A 14,586-nucleotide genomic window follows, 5' to 3' on the forward strand; every position below is an offset into this window, starting at 1 on the left:
TGCGACAAGCTTCACCTCTTCACCTGCATCTTCACGACATCGCCTGGTTCCTTCCTGGTTCCTTCCCGGCTCCTGGCTGGTGACCTAGACTCTGTCCCTTCTGCTTGCAGGTTCCTTCCTTCTTGATCCCCTCCTTGGGATCCACCGGACACTCTTCACTGACTGCCTGTCAGCAACTTTCCTTCAGGCATCCATAGGAGTCGACGACGAAACCCGACGCAAGTTCACACCTATGCACCCGCAGCCCGTCGGCTAGGTAACTTGAGCATTTCGGTGCTCACTAGGGTATTGACTATCCAAGAGTCTAGTTTCCGATTCTCGACTTCCTAGCTATACCAGAAGTGTCCTAAAACTGCTAATTTCTAATAACTTGCATTTCTATCGACTTTTACGCATTACGCGCGAGTGTTTCCACTCTGCACCTGAATCCCGTGGGCCTCCCACTTCCTAACCTTTGATATAGTGTAGCCCCAGCGATTCCCTAGGCCTAGGCCTATCCTATTTCCGTGACAGTGGTCCTTATACCACTTCTTTAGTATATGGTTTGCGTGGCCCCTAGGGCCTAACTGTATTACTTACCTGTGTGACTTAATGTATGCATAAATAAGACTGTTGTACTTACCTCTAATCTCATAAAGAGTGCTGAGGGTTTGACTAGAATAAATACACTTTATTTTATATATATATCTGTTGCGGTGTCCTTTCATTTGATATTCAAGGGATTATATATGGTATCACAGCTGGCTTCACATGCCACTCAGAGTTTAGCCTAAGACTGCTCTTGTCCATGCTACCACTAGGATAGCTGGTCTATAAGGTTGACATGCTGCAGCCCCTGGTAGGTCTAGGGTACACCTATGCCCTGGGTACCTAGGGTACACTGTACAGGGTCCAAAAAGGTGATCCTTGCCAATTGGGTTATGCACCTAAAGTGCATAGTGAATTTAGAGAGAGAACAGCTGGGCTGTGGGTCAGATTAGTAGGCCCACAGCCACATCTAAGTCGAAAACCAGTGAAGCAAAAGCAAAAAGTGGGGGGTGAACATAGAAAGCAGACCCTACTCTCCTACATTCGGTAACGATGTACCTGTAAGAAACATTAGTTAGTTAGATTCCTCACCTTAGAATATCCCCAGGCGTCAGGCTGGATCCGGAGTGATTTTTGTAGCAATACCCCTTGCGCGTCGCTAGGCGTCGTCTGCGGCTCCGCGTCCGTCGTTGGCATCGTGCGCCGGAATGACGTCGGAGTACTTAGACGCCGCCCTCGCGCGCTGACGTCAGTTCTTGTACATAGCTTTCCGCGCCAGGAACGCAGAGCCATGCAAGAGACCGACACTGGTGCCAAAAAGTCTAGGGCCCTGAACAGGATGTCCTTAACCCTACATGTTGATTCGCAGAGCGGGGAGGATGGGTGGGTCGGTGAGTAATCTAACTAACTAATGTTTCTTACAGATACATCGTTACCGAAGGTAAGTAACTTGTTCATCTGAAAGAAACACGTTAGTTAGATTCCTCACCTTAGAATAGATACCCCAGCAATACCAACCCCGGTGGTGGGTCTGCGAACCAAGATCACACCAGAAAGTCCTGGAGAACAAAACGGCCAATGAAGCCATCTCTCCGGACTTGGCTGTCCAGGCAATAGTGCTTGGCGAACGTGTGCAGTGAGGCCCACGTCGCCGTCTGACTGATGTCCTGCAAGGGAACTCCCCGTCCCAGGGCAGTAGTCGCCGCTGTGGCCCGGGTGGAATGGGCTCTCAGCCCAACAGGAGGGTCCTTTTTCGCCAAGGAGTAACAAACCTTTATACACAATACGACACACCGTGAGATTGTCCGCTTGTGTACAGCCCTCCCCTTCTTAGCACCTACGTATCCAACAAAAAAATGGTCGTCCACCCGGAACTGTCTGGTGCGGTCCAAATAAATGGACAGCGCACGTTTGGGGTCCAGACGGTGGAGTCTCTCTTCCTAAGGATGCGGAGGCAGAAAGAAGGTGCGCAATGTGACAGATTGTCCGATGTGAAAGGGGGTCACCACTTTTGGAAGAAAAGAAGGACGAGTCCGGAGGACAACCTTGTCCGGATGAAAAGAAAGAAAAGGAGGCTTAGATGACAGAGCCTGGAGCTCACTCACCAGTCTAGCCGAGGTGATAGCTACCAGGAAAGCAGTCTTAAGAGTCAGAAGACGAAGGGGACAATTGTGAAGAGGCTCAAAGGGAGCGCACATCAGAAAGGTCAAGACAAGATTCAAATCCCACTGAGGCATTACGAAGGGGACAGGAGGAAACATGTGAGTAATGCCTTTAAGAAAACGCAAAACAACAAGGGATTTAAAAGAGAAGGCTGATCAGGAAGCCGTAAGAAAGCAGAGATTGCAGAAAGATAACCTTTCAAGGTGCCCAGAGCAGAGCCCTGCTGGGCCAAAGAAAGAAGAAAGAGTAGAACCTCAGAAAGAGGGGCGGAAAAGGGATCCACAGCCTTTGCTGTGCCCCATGCCACAAATTTGTTCCACCTGGAGGCGTATACCGATTTTGTGGAGGGACACCTGGCTGCCAGAATGACGTCACAGACTTCAGGAGGCAAGTCAAATGACATCAACTGTCGCCGCTCAATCTCCACGCATGGAGGTGGAGACTGGACAGGTCCGGGTGGAGGACCGTCCCCTGCTGCTGCGACAGAAGGTCCTCCTGAAGAGGCAGTCGTAACGGAGGATCGATTGACATACTGAGTAGCTCGGGATACCAGTACCTTCGTGCCCAATCCGGAGCCACTAAGATGACTTGGGCCCGGTCGCGCCTGATCTTCTTCAGCACTGTGGGCAGAAGTGGTATAGGCGGAAAGGTGTACAACAGACCGCAACTCCACTCGCGACGAAAAGCGTCTCCGAGCGAGTGCCGCCTTGGAAATTCCAACGCGCAGAACTGCTGTACATTGCGCATTCTCTTCGGTGGCAAATAGATAGAACCAAGGCTCGCCCCACTGCAGAAAGAGACCTTGCGCCACGTCCGAGTTCAGACGCCATTCGTGATCCATCATGCACCGGCGGCTGTGTTCGTCTGCTCTGGCGTTCAGAGAGCTCGCCAGATGTTGAACCACCAGGATGATGCCCTGGTGTTCCAGCCATGTCCAGAGGCGCAGAGCCTCCTGACAAAGGGTCCACGACCCCACCCCACCCTGTTTGTTGCAATACCACATGGTGTTATCCGTGAACACCTGCACGACACTTCCCCGGACAGAGGGAAGGAAGGCTTTCAGTGCAAGCCGGATCGCTCTCAGCTCCAACAAGTTGATATGGAGTTGAGACTCCGCCGGAGACCAGAGGCCTCTGATCTCCGCCTCTCCCATATGGCCCCCCATCCCAGGAGGGACGCGTCCGTCACTACTACGTGCTCCGGTTGGGGTAGGGAGAGGCACCTGCCCCTGACCCAATCGCGGTCCGTGAGCCACCACTGCAACTGTTTCGCAGTGCCCTCCGAGATCAAGACAGGGTCGGACAGGTTGCCTCGATGCTGGGCCCACTGAAACTTCAGGTCCCACTGCTGAGCCCGCAATCGCCACCTGGCGTTCCAGAAGATCGGGGCGAGGGTCGCAAATTTCGAGCCTCCCCATTTCTTTCTCCGGAACCGTGGGACTGTAAGAAGGGATTGGGTAGATGAACGCAGTTCCCTGGATGGAACATAAGGGATAATCTCAGATGAGATGAAAGCCGGTGCCGTGCCCAGTCGTGCTTGAAAGGTGATGGAAGCAAGCTTAAACGGGACACGAGCACGAACAGGCAGCCAATGTAGGGACTTTAGGAGGGGGGTGATATGGTGGGACTTTGGAAGTTTGAACACCAGGCGCGCCGCCTGGTTTTGGATCTGCTGCAGACGCCGGAGACTATATGTAGGTATACCTGCATATAGGGCGTTGCCATAATCCAGGCGGGATACGACCATGGCCAGGGTGATCAATTTTAAAGCATCAAATGAGAAGAAACGGGACACCTTGCGTATAGTGCGCAGTGAAAGAAAGGAAGAAGAAACCACAGAGCTGACCTGGGAGTGAAGGGTGAGTTGAGAATTGAGCTTAATGCCTAGAGTTTTGACTGAGGTAGAGGGAACAGGTGGGGGACCTAGGGAAGGCGGCCAGAAGAGAGGGGACCAGGGGCTGGATGAACCACCCGTCAACACCAGCTCGGTCTTGTCTGGGTTGAGTTTCAGACGGTTGTGGTTCATCCAGTCCCGGATATGAATCATGATGGTTTGGAAATTAAGAACAGAATCGGGGGAAGAGGAAAGATTGAAGACAAGCTGGAGGTCGTCCGCATAATTAAATACGGCGACCTCCATTTGTTGCAGTGAAAAAATAAGAGGGGAAATATAAAGATTAAATAAAAGGGGGGAAAGGGAGGAGCCTTGGGGGACCCCGCACTGAACATTGCGAAAGTCCGCAGTAAAATCACCCAGGCGAACTGCCTGGGTACGGTCCCTCAGGAAGGAGGATAACCAAACCAACGCGGTGCCCCCGATGCCCGCCGCCCTGACACGGGAAAGCAAGATGGAATGATCCACCGTGTCAAAGGCGGCTGAGAGATCGAGGAGGACCAAGGCCTGGGGTTGGTTGGTATCCATTCCCTCCCTGAGGTTATCAAGGACCGAGAGAACTACGGACTCCGTAGAGTGTGCGGGGCGGAACCCGGCCTGGCGGGGGGCGAGAGCCCCGTTCTTCTCTACGAAAGAGCTCAGGGCGCAGGTGACGTGGCGCTCGAGTACTTTCGCCAGGAACAGCAGAAGGGAGATGGGGCGAAAATTAGCGGGAACTGAGGGGTCGGCGCCCGGTTTTTTTAAACAAATTCATATCCTTTGAAGACGCTCGAGATTTACTTGGAAATGGGGCACTTCCTCCAACACGCCAGCCTTTCTGACATCACTAGAGATATATCAAGTTCTTTCCCAGAAGCTCCTGCCACTTCACACACCTTCCAGGCCCTACTGGAATTGGGATGAGGGCGACACCTGGTCAAACACTTGTACAAGGCCATGTTGTCAGAGAGAGACTGTCTGTTATGCCCTCTGCTAAAGCAGTGCGTGATGGAGAGCTTGGACTACTTTAGGAGACACATGGCAGAATGAGTGGTAACCGAAGAGCTGAAATTGTAAAAGTGGAGATGTGATGAGAAACTAAGTATAGGCCTGGATTTCTGGGATGGACTGTTGGCCACAGGTTCACAGCAGACCTCAGGGAATTAGAGTTAAAATTCCTCTGTGTTGACTACTGTTTAGAGTTCTGTAGCACCTGTGGTGCAATATTGCCACCATACTCTGCTCTACTTGCACATAGATGCCCGAGGTTAGCTATTATTGGATTATGTTGCACCTTCATGGATTGTATTGTTGATTTAGTGCTGTACCTCCTAGCCAATGGGTTTCTGATGGCAAATGTTTGTTGATTTTTTCTTTATTCTGTTGATATTAACAGTAACCAATAAAGAATGTTAAAAACACAAATAAACACTGAATAAGAAAAATGATATCTGAATGTCACCCTAAAATGGCTCATTTTCTAAAAGGATTCAGAAACTAATAGGCAACACTTGCTTCTTTGCAGTGCTATTTTACATACCTGTCACTTTACTAAATTCTTCCACTATCTGCTCCTTAGTTTTACTTTTGGGTATTGAGCCAACAAAAAGTCTATTATTGGCAACGGAGATGCAAACACCAATGTGTTTTCCAGACCGGATTTCGTGGTTATTGTACTGAAAAGAAAAGAAAAGCAGGGATGTAAACATAGAAGCAGATCATGCATTGACAAATTTGTCCCTTGACGATAATTTTAAAATCATGTTCAAACCTGCATAAAACCACAACAGTCTTTACCTAAATATAGATAAACTTAAGACCAATGTAGATAAAGGAGGCCTAAAACAAGATATATCAGAATTTGCTTCGGTCCTAGGGTAATCAGTGGTTACTTAAACATCAGTATCCACCAACTGCATTGTTAAAACTATTGTCACAATACTGGTTCACGCCAATTGCAAATCCATATTGTAAGAAACTGGCTCTATATATACACTGCACCAAAGTGAGGTACAGTGTGCATAGAGTCCAAGAGTCCCTAAAGGTAGGCAGAGGTTAAAGTTAGATAGAACCTTACTCTCTAATAGCGGTAGCTTGTTCGAGAAGTAAGGCAGTATCAGAGGGCAGTGTTAAGCATTTGGTGTACACCCTCAATCAGCAAATTAATTCACACACTCAAGAACTGAACTCTAGGCCAATTGTAATTATATATACTGTTTATTTTTAGAACCAAGCAAGCCTGGTACAGGTAAGCATTCAATACTTTTCAGTAATAAGTTATTTTTGAAAATGCAATAGAAATTGTACTTTGATGTACAGGGAAGCAGTAGAATGCAACACTTAGCAAATACTGTACATTGCAATGAATAGGCTTTTTCAGTAAATTGCAGGTAAGTTACATTTTACGTTACTTTTCTAGCTCAGTGCTTGATACCTAGATTCAGCACTGGGACATTTCCTAGAAACAGGTAAGTAAACACGTTTTGGTTATTTGTGTGAATTTTGAAGAATATTTTTAGATTTCATAACTCCACACTTAAAAACATTTGAGAAAAAGTGTCAATGCTATCCTATGGAAGGAAAACAGTTTAACGGTTCACAGGTAAGTAAACGGCTGTGGGAGTTAAGGTTCTGGGGTTAGACTCAGGGTTCCCCCAGGGTCAGTGATGCACTGTTATTGCACCCTCAGCAGCACTAGGGCAGCCGGGTGTTGAGGCCCAATGTTATCCTAAGGAGGATAAGGGGCTTCAGGTTGGTGGCTACTGGCTAGCAGGTTTAGCTCAGGGCAAGTTAAGGACCAAAGTAACACCAAAGGTGCACCCTCAGCAGCACTAGGGCAGCCGGGTGCTGTTTGAGGTTGGGTGCCCTGTTTCCAATGTTGAACCTCTGGGACAAAAACACTGCAGGCTCGGGGACGAGGATCTTCTGGGTGCGACCACCACTTCGAGGCGTAAGTTGCGATGTCGTGGGTTGGTTAGGCACTGCTGGTTTGGGCACACAAGGCCGTGGGACGTCAGGAGCAGGGATGCCTTGGGACGCCAGATTTTCTTACCCGCTCTGTGTGAGAAAGTGCCATCTTTCTTGCATGGTATGCCCCCACTTTTTGCTAAATTGCTGAATGTACTTCGATTGAGTGTACCCTGGGTTCCTGCCAATCAGGTGCCCAGGGCCTATGTTCCTTCCTTAAACCACACAAACTCCAAATTGGCAAACCCTAGCCACATGTCAGCCCCTAGTAAATGGTACCCTAGGTACCCAGGGCCTTGTGACCAGGGAAGGCCTCTAAGGGCTGCAGCACTCATTGTGCCACCCTCAGAGGCCCTGTACCCTTACACACACACTGCCCTTGCAGGCTGAGTGTCTGGGTGCAGGACAAAACAAATGGTCGACATGGCACACATCACTGTGTACCATGCCCATCTGTGAGAAAGTGTGTTTCTGTTGCAGTAACCCCCCCTTTTTTTTTTTGCCTAATAGCTGATGCACTTTCCCTTGTTGTGCCCTGGGCTCCTGCCAATCAGGTGCCCAGGGCCTATGTTCCTTCCTTAAAACACACAAACTCCCAATTGGCAAACCCTGGCCACATGTCAGCCCCTGGTAAATGGTACCCTAGGTACCCAGGGCCTTGTGACCAGGGATGGCCTCTAAGGGCTGCAGCACTCATTGTGCCACCCTTAGAGGCCCTGTACCCTTACACACACACACTGCCTTTGCAGGCTGAGTGTCTGGGTGCAGGACAAAACAAAGAGTCGACATGGCACACATCTCTGTGTGCCATGCCCATTACCTATACTGCCAAGGCATATGTCAGCCACCCCTCTGGCTGGGTGCCTTATGCCTATGGTGTGGGCACAGGAGCAGGAGCCCTGTGCCCCTACAGTACCCAGGTCCATTCCTGGGCACTGTAAGTACAGTGCTGCCTTTTACAAGTACATGGTGCTGAGAGCTCGTCAAACACGAACTCCACAGCACCATAAGGGCAACACTGAAGACTGGGAAGTTTGGTATCAAACTTCTCAGCACATTAAACCCACACTGATGCCAGTGTGGGATTTAATGTACTAAGCACCCCAGAGGGCATCTTAGAGATGCCCCCTTACAGCTAACCTACAATCCACGTCTGCTCTGAGGCTGCCCAGGCTGCCACACAGCAGACACGTTGCTGGACCCCTGGGTGGGAGAGCCCCTGCTCTCCCGGGCCTGCAACAATGCACATCCTGGGTGAGGTGAGAAATCTCCTCCCCCAGGATGAGCAAAGGGAAGCTTCAAAGGCATGCCGCCAGTTGGAGTTTCCCCAGGCCACTGCAACCCCCCACTCTGGCAGGAAGCTTGGCCGGAAACCCCATACAAGGACAGGGGATGTGCCAGCCTGCCCACCCCACCCCTCAGGTGGGGGAGGCGAGGTGAAGCACATCTCCGGGCTCTCGCCATCTTGAAGATGGGAGGCCCTACCCTATCAGGATTAGGCTACTGCCCTCCTCCCACAGGAGAGAGGCAGGATAGGGGGTGTACCCACCCCAGGACAAGGACCCATTGGTCCCTGGCCTTCACCTACCTGTAACGCCCCTAAATCTAGTATTTAGGGGCCCCCTGAACCTTCCTTCCCCAGATTCCAGATAGAAACCTACAAGAAGAGCAAGAAGAAAAAAGACCTGCCCTGCAGCTGCTAAAAAGAGGAAGACACCAACTGCTTTGGCCCCAGCCCTACCGGCCTGTCGACCCTCGAACCTGCTCCTGCTCCAGCGCGGCATCTCTTGTGGCCAGCAACCTCAAAAACCCCGGAGGACCTGGCTACCTTTGACCTCTGATTCCCTGGGACTCCCATGAGTAGAGGCTCTACTCGAGAAACCTATTCCTAACTCCTGGCAGCAGCCCGGAACCGCGGACCCAACACACTCTGCACCAGCCAAGCCTGGCCAGTGCCGGAGTGGACAAAGACCCTGAGGACGACCCCACGGCGACTGTGACCCCGAGTCCGGCACCCAAGGACCCCCCTCGACATCCTGGACGAAGCCTGCAGCCTCAGAACCGAGTGCCACCCCAGCCGCGATCAACCAGAGGGTAAGATTCCCGGCGTCAAAAGGCACCCCTGCACCCGGCGCCCTGCGGCCCCCTGTGCCCAATCCCGGGGTACCCACCTAACCTACAACTACCCAACTTACCCCTCGAAGTGGTGGTGGCACCGGAAACATCCTCGTCCCCGAGCCTGCAGCCTTTTTCCAAACCGGAACATTCCCATTGACTTCCATTGAGCGCCCGAAGGCTCAAAAGCACCCTGCACCCAGCCGCCCGAGTGGCCCTGGCAGTGCACTCTCTACACTAACTTACTTCCCCACTTGCCCTGAGTAAGTGACCAGGAGCCCAGCTCCCACAGACGCGTGGCTTGCCAGACAGCAGCCACCAACCAAGGCCCCCCTATCCCTCATAGGATAACATTGGGCCTAACTCACTCTGCACCCGGCCGTCCTGAAACCGCTGAGGGTGAACCAACTGTACCTACCTGACACTGGGGGACCCCTGAGTCTATGCCCGGAATTTCAACTCTGCCAGTCGAGTACTTACCCTTAAACCGCTAACTTCATTTTCCTCATAGGGTAACATTGACTGGCTTTTTCTTGAAAAATCTTCTAAGTGTGAACTTTTCAAAACTGCAAATATTCACTAAAAATCAGCCAAGTGACAAAAAAGAATTTACTCACCTGCTCTTAGGTGAGCTCCCAGTGCTGGATCTTGGTGCCCAGCCCTGACTCTGAAAAGTGTTCACAACTATACTTACTTCTAACTCATTTTTCTCCCATAGGAAACCATTGTCTGCTTTTCTGTGAAATTTCTTCTAAGTGTCTACTTTTGCAAATTTGAAATATTCTTTTAAAATCGTACCATTTCTGCAAACGAAATTACTTACCTGCTTTTGATAAGGACCCCAGTCCTGGGTCTAGGCACCCAGTCCTGGATTACTAAAGTAACGATAAAGTACTCTACCTGCAATTTGAATTTCTTGCCATAGAGATCCATTGAATGTTTTCTGTGAAATATTTTCTAAGTGCTAACTTTTGAAATAGCTAAATATTATTTAAAAATCATTACAGTTATTAAGTCGACTTTCATCACTTGATTCTGAATACTGACCCCAGGCTGGTTCTAGGATCCAGACCTGGAATTCCAAAAGTAATCTAAAAAGTAATTTATTACAAATAACCTGAATTTACCATTGAGCTCAATGCATTGTATGTTTAGGAAATAGGATTGTTTATTGCAACCAACTGTGACTGTTTACACAAATTTATTGCTTGAAACAAAAGTATTTATATTCAACCTCTCATTCTGAGAAGGAATATGCTACTTACCAGTATGCATCTGTTCTTGGCATGTAGAGCTGCAGAGTCACACACTGAGGATAAGATCGCCATCTGGTGTTGGGCTCGGATGATTGCAGGTTGTTGTTGTCTTCGGAAGAAGCCTTTGGTCACGAGGTTGGCGACTCCTCCCCTGGACAACAGTGCGCATGGGCATCCACTCCATCGTCAGATTGTTTTTCGCCATGATGGGAAAAGATGGAGTGTATAGAAAAGAAAGAAAGGATGTCCATGTGTAATGTCTAAGTAAGACGGATGCTGGAACAGATACAGGTCCCGGGGAGGCGGGCGGGCGTGTGTGACTCTGCAGCTCTACATGCCAAGAACAGATGCATACTGGTAAGTAGCATATTCCGTTCGAGGCATATGAGCTGCAGATCACACACTGAGGATAGATTATACAGCAGTGCTCCCCTTAGCGGTGGTCGCCTGTATCCGTTGCAGCAGCTTGAAATAAAGTTTTTAGGACAGCCTGGCCCACGGAGGCCTGTTGTTTGGCCTGCACGTCAACACAATAGTGTTTAGTGAAGGTATGCGTGGTAGACCATGTGGCTGCCTTGCAAATGTCTAAGGGAATATTGCCTAAGAAGGCCATAGAAGCCCCTATTTTACGCGTGGAGTGCGCCCTAGGGGGAACTGTAAGTGTACGTTTAGCCTTGAGGTAGCATATTTGGATGCATTTAACTATCCACCGGGCTATTCCTGATTTGGAGATCGGGTTGCCTTTGTGTGGTGGCGCGAAAGCAACAAAGAGTTGTTTTGTCTTTCGAAAAGGTTTTGTCCTGTCGATGTAATAAAGCAAGGCTCTTTTGACATCTAAGGTATGTAGGGCCCTTTCAGCTACCGAGTCTGGATTTGGGAAAAAGACCGGTAGTTCTACTGATTGGTTAAGGTGGAAAGGGGAAATCACTTTTGGAAGAAATTTAGGGTTTGTCCTAAGAACCACTTTGTTACGGTGTAGTTGTAAGAAAGGTTCCTCAAGTGTAAGGGCTTGTATTTCACTTACTCTGCGCAGGGAAGTGATTGCGATAAGGAAAGCTACCTTCCATGTTAGGAATTGCAATTCACATTTGTGCATAGGTTCAAATGGGGGACCCATGAGTCTTGTTAGAACCACATTGAGATTCCACACTGGTGCAGGTGGCAATCTTGGGGGAAGAATTCTTTTGAGACCTTCCATAAACGCTTTGATGGCTGGTACCTTAAAAAGGGACAGGTGTTGCCTATTTTGCAAGTAGGCTGCCAAGGCTGCTAGGTGTAAACGTATAGAGGAATACGCTAGATTGCATCTTTGCAAGTGTAGTAGATAGCAAATGATGTTTTGGATGGAAGCATCCAATGGATGTATGTTATTATTAGCGCAGTAGATGGCAAATCGTTTCCATTTAGCGGCATAACACGCTCTAGTAGTAGGGCGTCTGGCTTCTTTTATGATATTCATACAGTCTGGAGGGAGATTGAGGTAACCGAACTCTAAGACCTCAGGAGCCAGATCGCTAGGTTCAGTGTTTGAGGATCTGGGTGTCTGATTTCTCCATGGTTCTGGGTTAACAGACCCGGGGAGAGGCGTAGCTTTTGATGTGGAACTAAGGATAGTTCCAGAAGTGTGGTGAACCACGGTTGACGTGCCCAAGTGGGAGCCACTAGTATTAGTGTTAGTGACTGTTGTTTCAGTTTGCGTACCACAAATGGAACTAGTGGGAGAGGCGGAAAGGCGTACGCAAATCTGCCTGACCAGTTCATCCATAGGGCATTGCCCTTCGACTGTGGGTGTGGAAACCTGGCGGCGAAGGTTGGGCATTTTGTGTTTTCGGGAGTGGCGAACAGGTCTATGTCTGGTTGTCCCCACTTTTGGAAGAAGGGGAGTAGAACCTTGGGGTGTAGTTCCCATTCGTGGATCTGTTGTGTGTGGCGACTTAGGAGGTCGGCCACTTGATTGTGGATCCCTGGGAGATGTTCTGCTAACAGGTAGATGTTTTGGGGAATTGCCCATCTCCAGATTTGCTGTGCCAGTTGGGACAGTTGGAGAGAGTGTGTCCCTCCCTGTTTCTGTATATAATACATTGTCGTCATGTTGTCTGTGCGTATGAGGACAGTTTTGTTCTTTAGGTGAACTTGAAAGGATTTTAGTGCTAGGAACACTGCTAAGAGTTCCAGGTGGTTGATGTGGAGCAGTTTTTGTTGACTGGTCCATCTGCCCTGAGTGGTATGGTGAAGGAGGTGGGCTCCCCACCCCGTGAGAGATGCGTCTGTAGTTAGCACAACTTGTGGAAGAGGCTCTAAGAACGGTCGCCCTTTGGACAGGTTGATGGTGTTCCACCATTTCAGTGAGCGAAGTGAGCGACTGTCCAACACCAGATCGGTAAGTTGTCCGTGAGCTTGGTTCCACTGTTGTGCTAAACATTCCTGTAAGGGACGCATTTGAAGTCGTGCGTGTGGGACTATGGAGATGCATGACGCCATCATGCCTAGGAGCTGCATGAACACTCTTGCTGGAAGAGATGGATGAGTTTGAAATTGAGAGATGAGATTTTGTATACTGGCTATCCTGGCAGTGCTGGGATAGGCAATGGCTTTGGATGTATCTATGGTTGCTCCTAGATACTGATGTAAGTGGGAAGGTTGTAGGTGGGATTTGGGGTAGTTGATAGTGAATCCCAAATCGTGGAGAGTTTGAATCGTGCGATGAGTGTGGAGAACGCATTTTTGGTATGTATTGGCTTTTATGAGCCAATCGTCCAGATAGGGGAAGACATGGATCTGTTGTCTTCTGAGATGCGCTGCCACGACTGCTAGGCACTTGGTGAACACTCTGGGTGCCGTTGTTACTCCGAATGGGAGAACTGTAAATTGATAGTGTTGCCCATCTACCACAAATCGTAGATATTTTCTGTGAGCGGGATGCATAGGGATGTGAAAGTATGCGTCCTTGAGGTCCAATGTGGCGAGGAAGTCTCCCTGTTGTAAAAGTGGGAGGACTTGTTGGAGAGTGGTCATATGAAAATGATCCGAGTGTATATACTGGTTTAGTAGTCTGAGATCCAGTATGGGCCTTAGTGTTTTGTCCTTTTTGGGAATGAGGAAGTATAGAGAATATACCCCTTTTCCCTGATGTTGAAGGGGGACTGGTTCTATCGCATGTTTTTGTAACAGGGATTGAACTTCTTGTTTGAGGAGAGAGAGATGATGCGAGGACATTGGACGTTGTTTGGGCGGTATGTTTGGGGGGGATTGTATGAGTTCGAGGCAGTAGCCAGACTAGATAATCTGTCTTACCCATCTGTCTGTGGTGATGGAAGTCCAGACAGGTAGGAATTGTTGGAGTCGCCCTCCGACCGGAGTGGAATGGTCTGGGGGGAGTGGTGGCAAGTCACTGTTTGGTGGTTGGTGAGGTGCGGGTGTTGTTGTTGTTGCCCCGCCCTCGACCTTTGTTATTGTTTCCCCTATAACCTCCCCGGAAATAACCTCTGTTAGGGGATGTTTGTCCAGAATTTTTAAAGGTGGACGTGGTCTCAGTTGATGTGTTTTTGGAGCCTCCTCTATAAAAGGAGCGACGAAAGGAACCCCGGTTTTGAGGAGACTGCAGTGCTCCCATAGACTTGGCAGTTTCATTATCCTTTTTCATTTTTTCTAATGCAGTATCCACTGCAGGCCCAAATAACTGCTCTTGGTTGAAAGGTTGGGCTAGAATTGCGGTTTGAACTTCCGGTTTAAACCCGGAAATACGGAGCCAGGCATGTCGTCTGAGTAAGACGCTAGTATTGACCGCTCTAGAAGCAGTATCTGCTGCATCTAAGGCGCATTTAATGGAGGCATTAGATATTAATTTGCCTTCTTGGATGAGGTCAGAGGCCTGGGACTTAAAGGGTTCAGGCAGATGTTGCATAAGGTCCTCAAGTTGGTCATAATGCGCCCTATCATACCTGGCTAACAGGGCCTGGGTATTCGCAATACGCCAATGGTTAGCCGCCTGCGCGGCGACCCGTTTGCCTGAGGCTTCTAAAAGCTTAGACTCTTTGTCTGGGGGAGGCGTTTCTCCAGTTGTCTGTGAGTTAGCGCGCTTCCTGGCATTTGATACGACTAATGAGTCTAAAGGGAGCTGGGCCTTAATGTATGCAGGGTCTTGCGGGGCTGGTCGGTACTTTTTTTCGATGCGTGGGTTGAGAAC

General features: G+C 49.3%; 1 protein-coding gene across 26 annotated transcripts in view; it reads right to left on the reverse strand.

Annotated features, from left to right (window-relative positions):
* SYNCRIP (synaptotagmin binding cytoplasmic RNA interacting protein) overlaps positions 1–14,586 on the reverse strand; it is a 509,168-nt gene that overhangs the window by 264,153 nt on the left and 230,429 nt on the right. For all 26 annotated transcript variants that reach the window (XM_085611064.1, XM_085611075.1, XM_085611073.1 and 23 more), the window contains one exon: positions 5,603–5,738. In XM_085611064.1, the coding sequence (XP_085467190.1) occupies positions 5,603–5,738 (136 nt within the window). The remainder of the gene's footprint in view (positions 1–5,602; positions 5,739–14,586) is intronic.

The sequence above is a fragment of the Triturus cristatus genome, chromosome 6 (assembly GCF_964204655.1).
Source record: "Triturus cristatus chromosome 6, aTriCri1.1, whole genome shotgun sequence".
Classification (NCBI taxonomy): domain Eukaryota; kingdom Metazoa; phylum Chordata; class Amphibia; order Caudata; family Salamandridae; genus Triturus; species Triturus cristatus.